Source organism: Hippocampus comes, unplaced genomic scaffold, assembly GCF_001891065.2.
Source record: "Hippocampus comes isolate QL1 unplaced genomic scaffold, H_comes_QL1_v1.1 scaffold109, whole genome shotgun sequence".
NCBI lineage: Eukaryota > Metazoa > Chordata > Actinopteri > Syngnathiformes > Syngnathidae > Hippocampus > Hippocampus comes.
In genome coordinates this window covers 711797-729902 of record NW_017805274.1, presented here as the reverse complement: position 1 = coordinate 729902, position 18106 = coordinate 711797, and the positions used below count along the sequence as shown (strand labels likewise).

Below are 18106 nucleotides of genomic sequence, written 5' to 3'. Positions count from 1 at the left end.
CTGCACACGGGGTGGGGGGGCTGGGCTGCAGCATATGTCGCGCTTAACACCCTGGCGTTCAATAACTGTCTGATGTGTTTTTTGACACATTTGTGAGCATAACTGACTGAAAAAAGGGCTACTGATAGATTCGATTTTGATTCGATCGTATCACAATATCTGCCAGTCATATCACGATATTGAGCTCTAGTCGCGTTATAGTGTCACAATATTTTGGGAAATGTTCATACGGCGACAGCGTAACACCAAATTTGTGCCCACGCTAATGTTCATGTTGCAATATTTTGCTCTGATGGTGTAACCAAAAAAATCTGATCACATTATTATCGTGGATACTTTCAAAAGTTTAGTCGTATGTAGTAGTTGAATGGTAATGTTCCCTAACCAGATAGTCTTTTGAATATTTACGATGAATGTGAGAGTTCTAAACTAACACATTTCAGCTCAGCACTCTACTGTACTTTCTTCCAAAGTCACCCTTTGAAGCTGTTTTGACTGTAGTCATTTTCTTATTTTATCGTATTATTTTTATCCTTTTCAAGCTCTCCAGAGAGATTGAAATTGTTTCATCCCCCCCGCCTCCCCCACTGCTTAGTTCACACTCTCAGTAAGTGGTTGTCCAGTGGGATTTTCCGGCAGATGTCAGCTTTCAAAATCAGTTTTTATCAACACGTAGCTTCTGTGTGTGTGTGTGTGTGTGTGTGTGTGTGTGTGTGTGTGTGTGTGTGTGTGTGTGTGTGTGTGTGTGTGTGTGTGTGTGTGTGTGTGTGTATGTCACAACGGAGCATTGTCTGAAAGTATTTACGTCTGGACACGCTAGCGCAACCATCAAGCGCACGGCCTAATGCAATTAACGCGCGATGATGTCACACTGTCAATTTTAATGCCGCGCACCTCCCTGTCTCTTTGCAGATCGTCAGTGTGGGGAAACACGTCAAAGGCTACCACTACATCATGGCGAACCTGGTGAGGACAAAAGAATGCACTGCATGACTTGTCTTTGTGCAGTGGAAACTTTGAAGTCTGATCGGAAGACAGGTGAAAATTGTGTGCAGGAAATACGCTACTAAGGTCACGCTTAAGCGATACAAGATCTGACCGAGGGTTGTGTCGATTTGCTCGGGCTCCTCACCGCTGACGGAGGCTATTGGGGGCACACGGAGGCTGTTTCTTGTCCAGTTATTTAACTCTGGTTAGCCGCAATCGCTAAAATGAAGGAATTGGGGACCAGTAACTTTTCATTTTTGGCAAGACTCCAGCATGAACAAGTCTTGCTAACAATGTAGCTTGAGCCGGGGGCATTTCTTTGGGCAGAGACAAAAGAGGGAGGGAGGGAGGGAGGGAGGAGTGACGTGAGGCGATATTCAAATCTTGCTAGCAGCCTGTACGCTGAAAACGTTACCATTAAGACGTGGAGTAAATTGGTTAAGCTACTGTAGTAAGCACATCACAGTCTGGATTTAATTTAGCTCACCTGCTGTCAAACATGCAGTATTCTTGGTTCATTTTCTGGGGTCGCTTTACTCCACCCTGCGCATAGGTTCCCAAATTTGTGCAGGATATAATGAAATGTCAAGTCAATGTCATTCCATTTGTATTTATTATTCCAAGTTTCAGTCACAATAGTGGAGCCCAAGTCTAATTTTGTGCGATATTCCATCACGGTGATGTTTAAGAGGGAAAAAGGCCCGGCAATCAGTGCAGGCTCTACATCGACGATTTCTCCCGTGACGAGTCTTTGTGCTTGTCTTCCCCTGAAGGGCTTCAAGGACATCAATCTGGAGCGCTTCATGCACGGCGGTGCCAACGTGACGGGCTTCCAGCTGGTGGACTTCAGCAATCCCATGGTCATCAAACTGATGCAGCGCTGGAACAAGCTGGACCAACGGGAGTACCCGGGATCTGATGCGCCGCCCAAGGTAAAGCATGCACTGATGAAAGGCTACCTGTCAGTATTAAACAGTACTGCCACAAAAATTAGATATTTTGCTCATGTTAACAATAGAGTAGTGACACTTTACTCCATTAATGATAGTCTTGCAGTAGTTTTCCCTCAATAGCAATCACAATTACTGCCATACAATATGAATAGTATGTATCACAATATTTTGGCACCAAAAAAGACAGTATCATGATAATTTTTCCAACATTTTGCTTCACAGTTGAGAACAAAACCGTCGGGAGTATTTTGTGTATGATAACGGTCGATATTTTTGGTCAAGATAACAATCGTATTGCGATAATGAGCCGTAATCGCCTTTACAATATTACGATATTTCACTCCGCTAACAAAAGTATTACAATAGTTTTCCATCGATGACAATGGCATTGCGACAGTTTGCTCGATATTTCACCGTGATAACTAAAGTAACACAATATTTTGTCTAGGATAATGGCCATGTCAACAATAGAATTGCAATAATTAAGCCATCATAGCAGTTATGACATTCTGCTATTTCGCTCCGATAATGCAAGTATTACGGTTGTTTTTACCTTAATTACAAGAGTACCGCAATATTTTGCCCACGATAACGGTCATATGTGAAATAACAATCGTATCACCGTATTTATTGGCCAGAATAACAAAAGCATCACAATAATTTGACTGACAACAATCTCGATAAATCGCTCCGATAGTATCATGACATTTTGTTCACAGTAATAGTCGTTTATTAATACAACAGTATCAAGATATTTTTCCCCTGATTATAACAGTGTCACAACCTTTTGCCCACAATAAAAGTTTGGTATTGTTATAATCTGATCACAATAACAATAATAGCACTTCGTATCAAAATGTTTTGACGTATTTGTATCCAAACGGCATTTTGACTATGATGCAACAAATTAAATGTAAAGGCGTAAAGCCAGAAAAGCTGGAAAATGCAAAGCATTCATTAGCCTGTTCATTCCGCCACGGTCGGCTTGACTTCATCCAGCCCATCATCTGCTGCGGTGTGACAGAATGACCCACTTTACTGTTTGTCGCACGGATAGCAAATGGCAGTGGGGCAAGAAGGCGGTCAGAAAACGCCCGCCTCCAGCAAGTCTTTTTTTTTTTAAATATATTTATGAAGCTGCTGCGGCGGCCTGGAAAGCGTGTGAGTCAAATTTATGTGTGTGTGTCTGATGGATAGGACCACTTCAATAAGTTTACACCATGGAGCAATATCGCACAACTCTGTGTGTGTGTGTGTGTGTGTGTGTGTGTGTGTGTGTGTGTGTGTGTGTGTGTGTGTGTGTGTGTGTGTGTGTGTGTGTTATCTCTGCAGTTTCCCGGTAAATTGCTCTCACTCCTGGAAATCCACTCAGATTCGTGCAGATGGCCGTGTTTTTTTTTTTTTTCTTTTAACAAGGTAGTTTAGCACTCTGAGATCGATAAATGCACTATCAATTTTTTTTTCTGGCTGTCAAGTCCATGCCAAAGCAACAGGGGGTGCTATAACCCTCATCCATTCGGCCAATATGCATGTATAATAAATAATGTAAATAAAAGTCAAATGGATGTTTCACATTGTTTATGTAAAAATATTGTATCATAAAAAATAAATAATCACATTTGATATAAATTATAGCATGTATGATATGAAACTTAACATATAGATTCAATAATAAATACAAATTATACTCGGTTTACCATGAATCGTAACATGCCGGGGATATTGTTGAATGCACTGTTGCAAAAAAAAAAAAAAAAAAAAATGTGTACAAATAAAAAGGCCTGCGTTGGGTGTATATAAAAGTCGATGCTGCGGGCCTCTTGTCAAGAGTGAAGAAGAGGACGAGGACGACGGCAGTGCTGAGAGAACAATCATGCGGCGGCTAGCTGCGGGCTAATGGAAAAAGAGTCAGCGCCAGCCGAAAGCCAAGCTGATGAACTCCCGCTAGTCGGGATGATTAAAGCCGAGCTTTTTGGCCCCCGCCTGGGTTAAACACTCACTCTTCATCTTTGCACCATTTCCTCAGTCCCCTCAATTAGTCGGGGAGTAATGGATGGCTTCTAAGAGAGGTAAACTCAAATAGACACACAGCCTTCGGGTCAAGGATAAATAAGGGGAGGCTGATATGTCGCTTTCTGCGCAACACCTGCTTCCGCTTCTTATGTAGCCCGTCTTGGTAACCATCTAATTTATGCTTGCAAATTGGCATCACAGCAAAAAAAAAAAAAAAAAATCAAATGTTCTTTGCATCAGCGTGAATTTGAGGAGCTTGTTTTGATTTTTGTTTTATTTTGTAGTTTGTGCTTCCCGTCTCGGCAGCACGCGAGTTAGTTCTCAACTATTTGAGCTTTCTGTTGGCTGAAGAACAAAAACTCAGTTCGAGTCGCTCCCCAAATGGGAAACCTGAAGCATGTGTTCTTCATACCTTCCAGTACACTTCGGCGTTGACGTACGACGGGGTGATGGTGATGGCCGAGGCCTTCAGGAACCTGCGCAGGCAGAAAGTGGACATTTCCCGACGGGGGAACGCCGGCGACTGCCTGGCCAACCCCGCCGCCCCGTGGAACCAGGGAATCGACATGGAGCGTACTCTCAAACAGGTTGACTTCAAAGTTGTTCTCATTTGGAAATAATCCCTCCCCCCCCACCCCCAATAGGAAATAATTCAGCCACGTGAATTCATTTCCGTTCAGGTGCGGCTGCAGGGATTAACAGGTAATGTCCAGTTCGACCACTATGGCCGCAGGGTCAACTACACAATGGACGTTTTTGAGCTGAAGAATAATGGACCCAGACGGGTAAAGCATCATGCCACGCACGCTTCCTTCATTCCAACATCACATCCGCCATCTTTTACTCACTCGCCGTGTTTCTCGCCAAACCTCCCGAAACACTTGCATACTCGCTGCTGAGGGGAATTTACGAGACGTAGCAACACCTCACGACAAATCCACAACTTAGCTCAAATATACTGTACACCTTCAATTGGATTTCGGGGCTGCTCATTTCCCGCTCTTTTTGCAAGCGAATATAATTTTCTGATTCAAAATCAAAACAAAACGTAAATTGAGGTTGTTAGTGAAAAATGGACCATCCCCGCCGGATGATCCCTTTAAACGTTTGACTTGATGCTGATGACAAATAAACACCTCGCTTCGAATAAACAGCCGATTTCAAACAAACACCTTCCTTCCAAATGAGCTGTCAGCCATTTTTCTTTGACTAGGAGAGGATGAATGGGCGCGAGAAGTGAGAATGGCATTTTGGGGGAAATAGTCAAACGAGGGAGAGCGATGGTGAGCTGATGCGGTGAAATAGGGTGCGATGGAAGTGGTGGGGAAGGCGGGGGAACTGCCATCTATCAAGCGCCGCTTTGGCCCGTCTTCCCTCACGCAGGGAAGGTCCCGTTAGGACACACACAGTGTGTACGTGTTGGTCTCCCTCCCGTTTGACGTGTTCCTCAGTCATCCACGCTGGAGGTGGCGGGCGGTCGCAGCCCTTTGCGCTCTTTGTTTGGGCGTCTTCCATCCGTGAAAGAGATGCTTGTTTTGGCTAATGACGTCCGAAGAGACTCCAAAACGTTCGACTCAGACTCATGCTCCAAACGAGTGGAATTTTTGCCTTCTATGCGTGGCTTGAACAGAGAGAGAAAAAAAAAAATCACCTTAAATGGAGGCCATCTTTTAGCCCGCCAATAAAAGGAGAACAGCTGTCGCCGTTTTGCCATCTTTGCATGTTGAGCGAGCATCCATCAAACATTCCATTGCCGTTGTGACACGCAAGTAGGAATTCTCAATTGAACAGTGTCTGGCTCCACCCACCTTGAGTCATTAGTGCTAACCTACACCTCCCCTCAAGTAAACATCTTACTTTGAGTAACTGCCCTGTATCAATAGCTGTCTTAATTCGAATTAACACCTCACTGTAATTAAATGCCTGACTTCAAATAAATGTCTTGCTTCCATAAATGTCTCATATCAAATAAATGGCTGACTTTAAACCAACACTTTTATTTCGAGAAAATCATGAGCTCACTCCAAATAAATGCCTTGCTTCAAATAAACTATTCACTTCACATACTTCAAGAAAGGCCTTATTCTAGCATTACTTCATATAGCAAAATTGAAGTCAACAAAGAGCTACCAAAAAAGATCCTCCCTTTTAAATACTCCTAATAAACACCGTACTTGAAATAAAGGCCTTATTTCAAATGAATGTCAGACGTCAAATAAACACCCCTAACTTGCTTAATATCAACACTGTCATTCAAACACTTTACAGCAAATTAATAATTGACTGAAAATAAATACCTTATTTCAGATTAAGTGTCTCACTAAACCTACCATAAACTCCTTGCTGTCGATATAGTTCTCTTTTTAGATAAACACCTTACTTGGAATTAAAGCTTTCCTTTGAAAACATCTTCCTTAAAATAAATGCCTCACTTCAAATAAACACTTTATTTAAAAAAAAAAGTCTCACTTAAAGTAACCCCATCATTTCAAATTAATGCCATGCTTCAAATAAATGCCTTTCTGCAAAAGTCTCTCTTCAAATAAACACCCAGCTCCAAATTAAACCCTTTCTTCAAATAAATGCCTCCCTTCAAGTATATATGCCTCACTTGAAATAAACAGTCAGTAATCTCTGCTGTTGTGTAAATAAAGACAACTACAGTACTGGAGATGCACATGAGGATTATTAGCCTTCGCCGGTGTAATCTTCTACTGCGCCTTCCCTCCAGATCGGCTACTGGAACGACGCCGACAAACTGGTGCTGATCCAGGACTCGCCGCTCCTCCCCAACGACACGTCTGGCATGGAAAACCGCACCGTGGTGGTCACCACCATTATGGTAAGACAACAGCCTGTCTGCACATGCGCCACTTGTAGGAGAATCGACGAGTTGTACCGCCAAGAGTCTTTTGGAATCACAAGCTGCTGCCAAAACGGCACCGATCTTAATAAAACCTGAAGGAACTGCAGGGGACCCGACACGGGTGGTAAATTATGATGCCAGCTGCAATTCTGTCGTGTCGCTCATTCTTGGTAACGTGCACTCAGTATTTACACGGCAACAACCGACATGAGCTTGAAATTTCGCCACACGCTGTTTGTGTCTTTGTAATATGACTGCGCATTTATCACTATTGAGAAGAAATGTCCCCCCCTCCCCTTAAAAAAAAAAACAACTCAGTAACCGCAGTAATAAGTCTTTTTATTTATTTTTATATATTTTTTTAAATACTAGAGCCCAAACTTGCTATTCCTTTTAGCCACCGAATGCCCAAATCAACTCAAATGGGTTACTCATTGTACTTTTGCCGTCATTGTCCAACAAATGCTATAAACACACTTAAACTGATGGAAACACCCATTTTAGTGAATTTTGTCACGCCCAGTTGAAGATTGCGATAAAACTGACTCATGACACAACAGAATTCAACCTTGTATATTTAAGCACCAAAATGTTCAACCAAACCAAATAATTACAAACATTCTGTTAGCTCAATGCTAACATGGAATGTAATTCTAATCCTTTAAGCAGCTACACAATCAAACGGAGCATACGGGTAAACTGGAGAGCCTCTCTCCCCTTGTTCTTGCGCTTAATGGCGATGCATCTCCTCCAGTAGACCTCAGTGCTGCCCCCGGTGATGTGGCGCAGTGTGGTACTACACTAAGAGCATTGGCACTTGCCTGTTCATTGTAAAAATGTGAAGGGGAAAAAGAGCAACAATAAAAAATAAAAAAACCCCGACTTGTTTCAAATCAATACTAATATCATTTCAACTCAGTGTTTGCAGCGCGGTTGGAAAAGCCGGCCAGGCTTTTTGCACGGCAGCTGGGGTGTAAACGTAGCGGCCGAGCGGGAAGCGCGGGCGTGCAGATTTGGGGGTCAACAGCTCAGCACAATCCTCCCCTCTTTTCAGCCCCCGGTGAGGAAGCCCATTTTAAGAAACTGAGCCCCCAGCTGGACAGCAAGTGGGATAAGACACGAGAAGACAAGCCCTAACGACACAGCGGCCGTGTAAATGGACGCCCCCGTTTAGAAAGGAATCGGAGCCGCTTGAGAGGAGAATGAAATGCAAACGGGAGGAAAAGAGGATAAACACGCCGCTCTCTTTGTCCTTGTGTGTCACGCATTTCACGCTCCGTGTTGTGATCACAGCATCCTTCGATTTGGGATTTTGTTGTTTTTTTTTTTTTTCTCGCGGAACCTCTCCGCCGAGCGGACTGTGATTTTTGTGATTTCCTGTTTGGCTGTAAATCAAAGGCGCAGACTACCTTCTGCGTTGCTCGGTTACGTTGCCACTCATGATGGATGACACGGACGAATGGTGCCCTGATCGCATGCATGCGTCTCTCTCGCTTCCTGTTTGATTGAGTTCACTCGTGTCAAGTTGTCTACGTAGCCCGTCCGTTAGCTTCACGCTAATGTCAACAGATCCCACATAACAACATGAATTCATTCATTTGTTTTGGCACTTGATTTTGGAAGTGACGGAGGCAAAATGGAGTGATGATTTGTTTCTCCGTCATTTAGTCACAATGTTTATTGAAGTGAGGTGGTGATTTGAAAAAAGGTTGCTTATTTGCTGTTACTTTTTATTTGAGCTAAGGTGTTTTTTGAAGCAAGTTATTTATTCAACGGATGAGTAGTGGTAGTAAAAGGAATTTGAGTTTTTAATGAAGGCAAAAATTTACAATGAAGCCTCCATTTGAAGCCAGCGGTTGATATCTTGGGCTATGTCCATGCAAAGCCAAACATTACTCTGCTCCTTACTGCACTGGCTAAAACAGCTAGCTGCTTTGAGCAGTCAAACAATTTCCATTAAAAAAAAAAAAAACATTTCGGAAAGGGTGGCCCTGTGGACAAGTGGTTAGCGCGTTCAATTCCAGCTCTAGCCTACCTATGTGGAGTTTGGATATTCTCCCTGGGCCTGCGTGGGTTTTCTCCGGATACTCTGGTTTCCTCCCACATTCCAAAAACATGCATTGCAGGCTGATCGAACGCTCTAAATTGTCCCTTGGTGTGAGTGTGAGCGCGGATGGTTGTTTGTTTCTGTGTACCCTGCGATTGGCTGGTAACCGGTTCAGGGTGTCCCCCGCCTACTGCCCGAAGATGGCTGGGATAGGCCCCCCCCCCCCACCTCACGCCCGCGACCTTTGTGAGGATAAGCATATCGGAAAATGGATGGATGGATATTTCAGAAAACGGTTCATTTTTGTGTTCATAAATGGAAAAAAAAAAAAAAGATCCCGGTCTCAGAGGCGCAGCTGTCATGACTGACACCTCTTTTGTCCAATGACATTAAGAGCAGCCAATGACAATCCAGTTGGCCTGTGCGTGGCCAAAGAACCAAAATAGAAACTCAAGTCACAGAGATCAGACAAACGTGCGCATGCAACGTGTTACTCGAAGAACTGTCGGCCGGTCACGCGCGGCTATCAATCAGCTTAAAATCAAGTCTTCAGTCACCGCGCGATGAATTCTTTGCCGTTGTACCAAACGGAAAACAGGAAGAGGGAAAACCGAGCCGTGATTCATTTAAGGCGATTATGAGCGGCGCGGGGAAGAATCTCTGCAAAGAAAAGCGGTCTTTGCATTTTTGGTCTTTGTCTTAAAATCCCCCGTGAAATCAAACGGATTCTCTGTTTGTCTTCTAGCGTTTTGCCGATCACAATGAGATTGTTCTTCCGCATACATAAAGCGACGTTTGTAAATCATAAAGCGAATGTTCCGAGTTTGGATAAGTGCGTCATCGAGGCTCTTGAAAGTACCCTGAAATTGCAGAACTTCCCATTTTATTTTCTTCGACAAGTAAAGGGCAGACGGCCGCCTTGTATGACAAGACGCGGGCACAAAGCAAGGCCATCCTTGCGTTTGGACGACTTTTGAATCGTGTGGATCCAGAACCTTCACCTCTTCCCAATCCTCCCTCACTGAAAGTCTGACTCGTGTTTGTCTGCAGTCACTCCGTCTGACGGCAGCTCATTTTTTTTTCTTTTTTTTTTTTACTTGCCATCAGCTTTACCTCCGCTTTCCGCTTAGTCATGCTTCCCTCCCGTCTCTTTGATTCTGTGTATCATCCATCCGCATTACCATTTTGATGACTTTTTTTTTTTCCCTCCAAACCCCCAGAATGTGCTGCACATATGCAGCATGAGGCCATCGGAAGGATTACTTGTGCGGGGCTTTTTCTTTTTGTTGTATCTCACCCGGCGGGGGGGGGGTGGGTGTGCATCTCCCAGCAGGACGTGAAGGTATAAAGACATAAGATTTAAAGCCGAATCGCATTCTGTGTCGGTGTTCATTTCGGGAATTGTTTGCTTGATGCGCAGCTTTAAATAAAACCCGGCTGGTGTCCGACGACGTCGCACACATTTGAAACATGTACCCGGTGTGGTTGGAGTGGTCACGTGACAGAAATAAGAGAACATGCTAGTACAGATGTGTAAATCAGAGGTCCCCAACCACCGGTCTCCGGTCCAGTCCCGGTCCACGGGCCATGCATGACGTGATCGCTACAACTTCTACAGCGATATTTTTTCCACACCCTCACCCGACACTGCTTTTACCCTCACCTAAATGTTCTTGATGGCTTTTTTTTTGCAAAATAAAGATGTACTTGTTCAACACTCAAGGATGTCGTCTCCCATTTGCTGACGAGCTGTCGTAAACTGTCGACGTTTCTGTGCCATTCTGTCGTCTGCTGCTGTGTGACATCCATCCGTACGTCTGTCCGTCTGACGGTGCGCCTCATTGGTTGTGGTTCCCCCCACCCCCCCGCCCCCCCTTTGTGTAGGAGGGTCCCTATGTGATGCTCAAGAAGAACTGGGAGATGTACGAGGGCAACGACCAGTACGAAGGCTACTGCGTGGACCTGGCCTCCGAGATCGCCAAGCACATCGGCATCAAGTACAAGATCTCCATCGTGCCCGACGGCAAGTACGGTGCCCGGGACCCAGAGACCAAGATCTGGAACGGCATGGTCGGGGAGCTGGTGTACGGGGTGAGGCGGAATATTTTATCACTTTATACGACACTATTTAACGATAATAACCCTGGAATGTCCATGCGATGCTTTTCATGGGAAAGTTGCCCCTGCCAACATGGCCGCCACGTTGTCACACTTTTTAGCCTGGTCTAGCCTACTCTAAGTCCGTCGAACGGACTTTGAAAGCTAGTGTACAAAGTGACGTTTTGAGTCGACCGGACACTAATTTTACGTCCGCTAAATCCGTTGGTCGGATGAATAAAGGTTCAGTTGTACATAACTACAGTAAATAAAATGAAAACGGAGATATTGTCGCAGCAATTCACTGGTTCCACCGTATTTTATGTTTATTCATACAAATGACTCACGTCCTCGCTCTCAAAGCTTTTTGGTTAAATAAGGAGCAAAGTGAAATCAATGTTTGTTCCGCCGCCTTTGGACTAATTGCGTTAATCCATCACTCTCTCTGTGTCTTTCTGTAATGAAGCGCTTTAAGTTTCCATCAGAGCTCATGCAAAATTAACCAGCGCGTCGCGCCATCATTCCTGCCCCCTTCCCCGCCCACGTTTGCTCACGCTTGGCCATTTTGTGTGTATATGAGCGCCCCCCCCCCACCCCTCTCATACAAATTAGTTTCGGTGATTCAAGGCGCCGGCCGCAATTACGGGAAGGTCCGAGTGTAATCGAGTTGGAGTGTAGCGAGGAGGAGATTTATGTGCACTCTGGACTTTAACGGCCACTGTCCAACCCAACATGTCCAGTTAAGTTCTCTTTAATTCAAGCTCATCCGTAGCACGGGATGGATGCAATTAAAAATCCCCAATTGTTGCTCACGCAAAGGTAAGACGACTACAAATCCTCTCAAACTTCTTCAGGCTAATATTGTGAAAAAATTGCACTGGTTTAAGTGATGGGGGGGGCCATAAATCCCACCAAAGTTGCACAATATAAGACGACCGTAAAGGTTTGAAAATTTCAGGGGTTAAAAGAAGACTGCCTTGAATCCCCTGCTAATTTCACAAGCGTAAAATCCCCTTCGCCTTTTCTGACCAATCCCGTTTCCTTCCCGCCTCCACAGAAAGCGGAAATCGCTGTGGCCCCTTTGACTATCACGTTGGTCCGGGAGGAGGTGATCGACTTCTCCAAGCCCTTCATGTCTCTGGGCATTTCCATCATGATCAAAAAGCCCCAAAAATCCAAACCGGGCGTGTTCTCCTTCCTGGACCCGTTGGCCTACGAGATCTGGATGTGCATCGTGTTCGCCTACATCGGCGTGAGCGTGGTGCTCTTCCTGGTCAGCCGCTTCAGCCCGTACGAGTGGCACACCGAGGAGCCCGAAGAGGGCACCGACGGTCCGCCCAGCGACCAGCCCCCCAATGAGTTTGGCATCTTCAACTCGCTCTGGTTCTCCCTGGGCGCCTTCATGCAACAGGGTTGCGACATCTCGCCCAGGTGAGAGCGTTATGCTTACTCGGCGCAGGTTGAAATAAGATTCGCAACACTTAAATCCTCAAAGTTCAAAAGAGCCTCACCGGAAGTCTCCCAAAAGCGGAGCTCAGATGGGGGAAGAGAGCCACGAAGATCAGGATCCCCGCATGTGGCGCATGCAGCGGACACACCGGCCCCTCTGTGTTGTTGACATCACGATCCAATCAAGCAGGTGCCAGTTATAATTTGGCATGATCATGTTTCGTTCAGTGCCAGGGTTTGAAAATCGGCGATCTTCACCCAGCCTAGCTTCCAAGTCACGGGCAGAGAAACTCGCTCCTGATTAACTTTTTTTTTTAAACTAAATTTAGGGAGTTAGAAATAGTCTGTAATCTCTCCCTTTCCTCCTCTTTCTTAATAAGGGTTAATGCCATTCTTCCACTGCCTCAAGGCAGCCCATATTAATGAATTTGGTGATTAATATCCTGGTCTCCGGTGGTAATGTCTCCGTGGAAACAGGCCTAAAAAGGGAGATTAAATAAAACGGTCCACACAATAGTCACTTTCATTGACGGGGATGTTGATGTTTTGACGGGTCCGGTGTCGCTTTTGCGTGCAATTACGGAGGCGCGTGTGTGCATGTGTCATGGAGGTTTTAGGATTTGTTTTTTTTTTTTCCTGTCGCAAGAGGGGGAAAAAAACCCAAAACACAATAGATTAGAAATACAAGGCGTAGGCGTAGCCGCAAAAACCTGACAGAGAATTCCAGCCCTTTAGGACAGGTTGCCAAAGCAAATATGGCCATGACAGTCACCTGACCTCAACCCTATCACGGTGGCGAATCCAAGAAAAGTCTCAGAAGAAAACCCGCAGTTTTATGCCACGCGGAGTATATTACAACCAATTATTTTGCCAGTTTCCACTTGGCCAAAACAGAAGCTGTCAAGCATTCTGCTCATCTTTTAGGCTTGCCATTATTCCCGAGCCCGGCGCCAGTTCGCTCTTCCCATCCAGCCGCAGCGCAGCACAGCACAGCACAGCACAGCACAGCTGTTCTTTTTCCGCACCGTTTTTTTTTTTTTTCTCGCTCTCATCAGCGGTACTCGAGTCTTTTTTGTCGCGCAAGCTGCCGGTGTAGCGACGAGCCGCGTGTCGTCGTCGATAGCTTTCAAGCCGAGAGGCAATTCCGAGTCGGAGGGCCGTATGCCAGTTGGAATGTTTTTAATCAAGCGGCTGCGGAAAGATTTTTTTGTCTTCATTGTGGAGCTATTGTTGAAAATGGCTCAGATATCGCCGTTTAGGCCGCAAAACTAGATCGAAATATGTCAAGCGGCCCCCGGGCGTCACCTCGGGGCCAAATAAGCACCCGCTCAATTATTTAGGTCCTTGATGCCGTTGTCGCTTCACCGCCGGCTTTTTTGGAAACATGTAAAGTAGCATCACACCTCGTGTCATTTTTAATTCACGTCGAGCGCAGATTGAATTGTTCACATCAGTTCATAAAAATGTGTTTTGTTTGCTCGTCTGACCGCATTTTGGAATAAGCGGCTTTTTCTGCCGCTCTGACAAGAAGAGAGTACAGCGCGATGGCAAAGAATGAGCTCAAATGTAGCAAAGAAACCTCAAGCTTAATTTTGATGCAGCGCTGTAACGTTTTTGTTGGTTTTTTATTTTTTTGCTTCCTGGTTAATGGAAATAAAGACAGTAAGGTTAGACTCTCAGAAATAAATACCGATATCCACATTTGTAGCCCAAATTATCACTGAAATCGGTCATAACAAGATAGCCTGAAGTCATTGCTGACCAAAACAGCAGCACCGAAACTGTTTTGTGGTTCTATTAAAATGTGAAGGAATCTTTCATACAATGGAAAACATGTTCCGTGTTCAGGAAACCGTCCCTTTTCATTTTGAGTTTCACGAGGCATTGAATCACTCTGCAGCTAATTTTTACTTTTATTTTATTTTATTTTATTTTTACCAAAGATTCACAATTGCTAAAGGATTGCCACAAGATGGCAGCAAAGCACTATTTTTGGGGTCGAAAAGAAACTACTCAACTCACCGCAATGTAGTTTCCGACAAAATGGCGGCGAAGTTATATTTACCGATATGCCGAACATGGCTAACCGTGATTATGCAACGGATCACTGTCATCGAAAAATAAAGCTTCCCCCCTCTAGCTGCAGTTAAGTCAAGCAACACCCGTAGCAGTGTGTTTTTTTTTTTTTTTACACCAAAAATACCTAATTTGGGTGAGGCAAGTGGTGAAAAGAATACTGATCAGCCCCAGAGTGGAGTCACTTTCCATTTATTTGGTTTTTCCTCTCATGTGAAAGGCAAATTGGTTCATGATGCCACTCCAGTTCTCCAGCTGCAAAACATTTTTTTGTTTGTTTTATTTTGCATTTGACATGCTCCAAAACTCTTTGAACCGACCGTGCGCACACGCGCTCGTCTTCTCATTTGGCCTCATCGCGACGCACTCACTTTCCGGTAATCTGATTAACGCCGCCATCGACAGATGTCACCAAGACATCATTAAGAACATTTAATGAGCGGGCGCCACTTCCCAAGCGGGGTTTGCGGATTTCTATCTGTGCCCCGAGAGTATTCAAATGCCGCATTTCCGCCAAGCGGGCCTAGAGAGAGATGAAAACGGTGCGACACCTTGAAGTGGACCCTCTCCTGCCACCCAATCATCTCGCTCTGCCCTTCCCGCAAGCCCCTCCCCTCTGAATCAGTGTCAACGACCACAAAAAGCCACACAAACTACGCAAGTTTGCTTCTTATATTAATCGTGCTCAGCTGACAAAATGTATGTCTTAGATGTGTGTGTTTTATTAGAAATGGACCGATAACTTTTGAGTTTCGAGACAACGCATTTAGCATGAGTCACTCCGAGAGCGTCAAGCAGTTCTCCGAAATGAGGCCATGGATGGATGTCGTTGTCGTTAATCCACCCTGGGCCGTGTTCCTCCATCTCGCTGCCGTCCCTGTTTCGAGTCCCCAAGATCTCAATCCGTCAATCAAGAGCTCAAAGGCGGTTGACTTCAGCTTTATCTTTTATACAACAGGTTGTCACATGAGGAAAAAAAAAGTACTCTTCTGATTTGGACAAAGTACAGAGTACAGATATCCGTTTTCAAATTCAGTGAGCGAAATTACACCGTTGACCAACGATTCTAGACCAGGTGACAAGAGGTCATTGAGAAATGACCAAAACTGTGAAGCATCCACTTTCTTTCACAGTGGAAGGTATTTAAAAGGGACAAAATGGCCGTCATGAATGTGGCGGATCGGTGTCCCGAGTTTTGTTTTGCAACGATGACACTTCTTAAGTAGGCTGCGACGTCAGCACTTCCAAATAAGGGGCAACGCTGGCACCGGGGCACCGTCGTCTTCCCACGCTGCCGCGCAAACGTTTTCAACGCTGAGCGAGTGGAGTGCGAAGACGACTTGAGCTTTCGGTGGTGTCATGCTGGGCTCAAGTTAACACATGAGCGCTGTCGGTTCGCGACACGCTTTCGGCTGCAGAGGAGCTCGTTTAAAAAAAAAAAAAAAAAAGGACTAAGTCTGCGGAAGTGATCGATGAAGTGCAAGCATCTGCTTCTTAACGGATGCGTATCACAAGACATTAGCGACCGGCTTCGGAGCCTCGCAGGAGCGCTGGTTTCAGGCCAGATGGCAGTCAGTCAGTCACATTGCGGGGTGCGGTCCGAGCAAAAGTGCAGGCGACTCTGCGGATGTCTCTCTCACTCGGCTGTCTCCCCGCGCTTGCTCCATCTGACATGCGGGGGGGCCTGTAGGGGTTTTGTATCCGCCGCTGTTTGATTTGCACCGAGGGGAGGTCTTGTTTGTTCTCCTCAATGCAGCATTTATGCTTTAAGATTCTCCTCACGCGCCGCCCTGCTATCTGTCTTCCCCCGAGTGTGCAAAGCTGGGTAGCGCCGCCGGTGGGGGTCTTGCAGCTCTTTCATATCGGATAAAACCGCTTAGTTTGTGCAGCCTAATCACCGATAATGAATGGAAATGGTCCCGAGTACTTGGCCGTGTTCTCCCCCTTATCCAGGTTGGGGCTTTCGGGGCGGCAGTCCAGACTTTCCTTTTCCTGCTGCCCCTTGGTCCAGCTCTTCATATGAAGGGAGTAAATGTGACAAAGAATCGACTTAAGTAGAGTCAAGAAGTCTTCGTGTTTCATTCCTTTCCTCCGCTGTTGCTTATCGATCTGTCTCCCTTTGGTCTCCCTCCCCAAGGTCGTTATCCGGTCGCATCGTGGGCGGGGTGTGGTGGTTCTTCACTCTCATCATCATCTCGTCCTACACGGCCAACCTGGCCGCCTTCCTCACGGTGGAGAGGATGGTGTCGCCCATTGAGAGCGCCGAGGACCTCGCCAAGCAGACCGACATCGCCTATGGCACTTTGGACTCGGGCTCCACCAAAGAGTTCTTCAGGGTGAGTGGCTTGTTCCTTGGGGAGTGGTGATTGAGCCCTTTATGTTCTGACTATGTATTGTCTTGGGGGAAGTCTTTTGTTTGGTGCTAAAGATTTTGTTGTGGTCCTCTGATCCAGCCTTAAGAAATGAAATGCCTTTTTCTACTGCGCTATTCAGCTTGACATGGCTCTTCCATGTTTTTCCAGTGACTTAGGCTGGTTGGGTTAAGGTTGGACTTGGGTAAAGGTTGAGGTATAGTCTTCTCTCGGGTAACATTGATGCAAGGCGTTTTTAGCCCATAAAAACGACAATGTAGAGCAAGTAATTTTTTGCCCACAAAAAAGACCATGTATCGCAATGCGGTTTTAGCCCCAAAAAAGGACAATGGGACGGCGTTTTTGGCCGAAGAAAAACGACCATGTATAAAAAGGCGTTTTTGCCCCAAAAAAACTACCATGTTTAGTAAGGCGTTTTTAGCTGGAAAAAAAAACGACCAGTAAGGCGTTTTAAGCTGAAAAAAAACGACCATGTGTAGTAAGGGGTTTTGAGCCGAAAAAAAAGACCATGTATCGTAAGGCGTTTTTTACTGAAAAAAAAAGACCATTTATAGTAAGGCGTTTTTGCCCCCTAAAAACGACCATGTTTAGTTAGACGCTTTTTGCCGAAAATAATGACCATGGATAGATAGTAAGGCGTTTTTAGCCGAAAAAAAAGACCATGTTTAGAAAGGCGTTTTTTACTGAAAAAAATGACCATGTTTAGGAAGGCGTTTTGAGACGAAATTTTTAGCCCCAAAAACGACCATGTAAAGTAAGGCATTTTTAGCCCAAAAAAAATGACCATGTATAGTAAGGCGTTTTTAGCCGAAATTTTTAGCCCCAAACAAAGACCATGTACAGTAAGGCATTTTTAGCCGGAAAAAAAGACCATGTATAGTAAGAAGTTTTTGCCCCAAAAAACGACCATGTATAGCAAGGCGTTTGTAGCACCAAAAAACGACCATGTATAGTAAGGCGTTTTTAGCCGAAAAAAATGACCGTGTATAGGAAGGCGTTTTTAGCCGAAAAAAACGACCATGTATTTTTGACCATGTATAGTAAGGCGTTTTTAGCCAAAAAAACGACCATGTATAGTAAGGCATTTTTAGCCGAAAAAAACGACCGTGTATAGGAAGGCGTTTTTAGCCGAAAAAAACGACCATGTATAGTAAGGCATTTTCAGCCGAAAAAAATGACCAAGTATAGTAATGCGTTTTTAGCCAAAAAAACGACCATGTATAGGAAGGCATTTTTAGCCGAAAAA

General features: G+C 45.1%; 1 protein-coding gene across 4 annotated transcripts in view; it reads left to right on the top strand.

The window, feature by feature from the left end:
• Positions 1-18106, top strand: part of gria4b (glutamate receptor, ionotropic, AMPA 4b) — an 85598-nt gene that overhangs the window by 32805 nt on the left and 34687 nt on the right. For 3 of the 4 annotated variants that reach the window (XR_002168230.1, XM_019869573.1, XM_019869572.1), the window contains exons 5-12: positions 913-966; positions 1761-1919; positions 4373-4540; positions 4634-4738; positions 6685-6795; positions 10751-10957; positions 12021-12394; positions 16626-16824. Coding sequence is in view for 3 of the 4 variants with exons in the window: in XM_019869573.1 (XP_019725132.1) it covers positions 913-966; positions 1761-1919; positions 4373-4540; positions 4634-4738; positions 6685-6795; positions 10751-10957; positions 12021-12394; positions 16626-16824 (1377 nt within the window). In the remaining variant the exon portion in view is untranslated. Of the gene's footprint in view, positions 1-912; positions 967-1760; positions 1920-4372; positions 4541-4633; positions 4739-6684; positions 6796-7873; positions 8688-10750; positions 10958-12020; positions 12395-16625; positions 16825-18106 lie in introns of those variants that run through there. The other variant, XM_019869574.1, reaches the window with a different exon arrangement.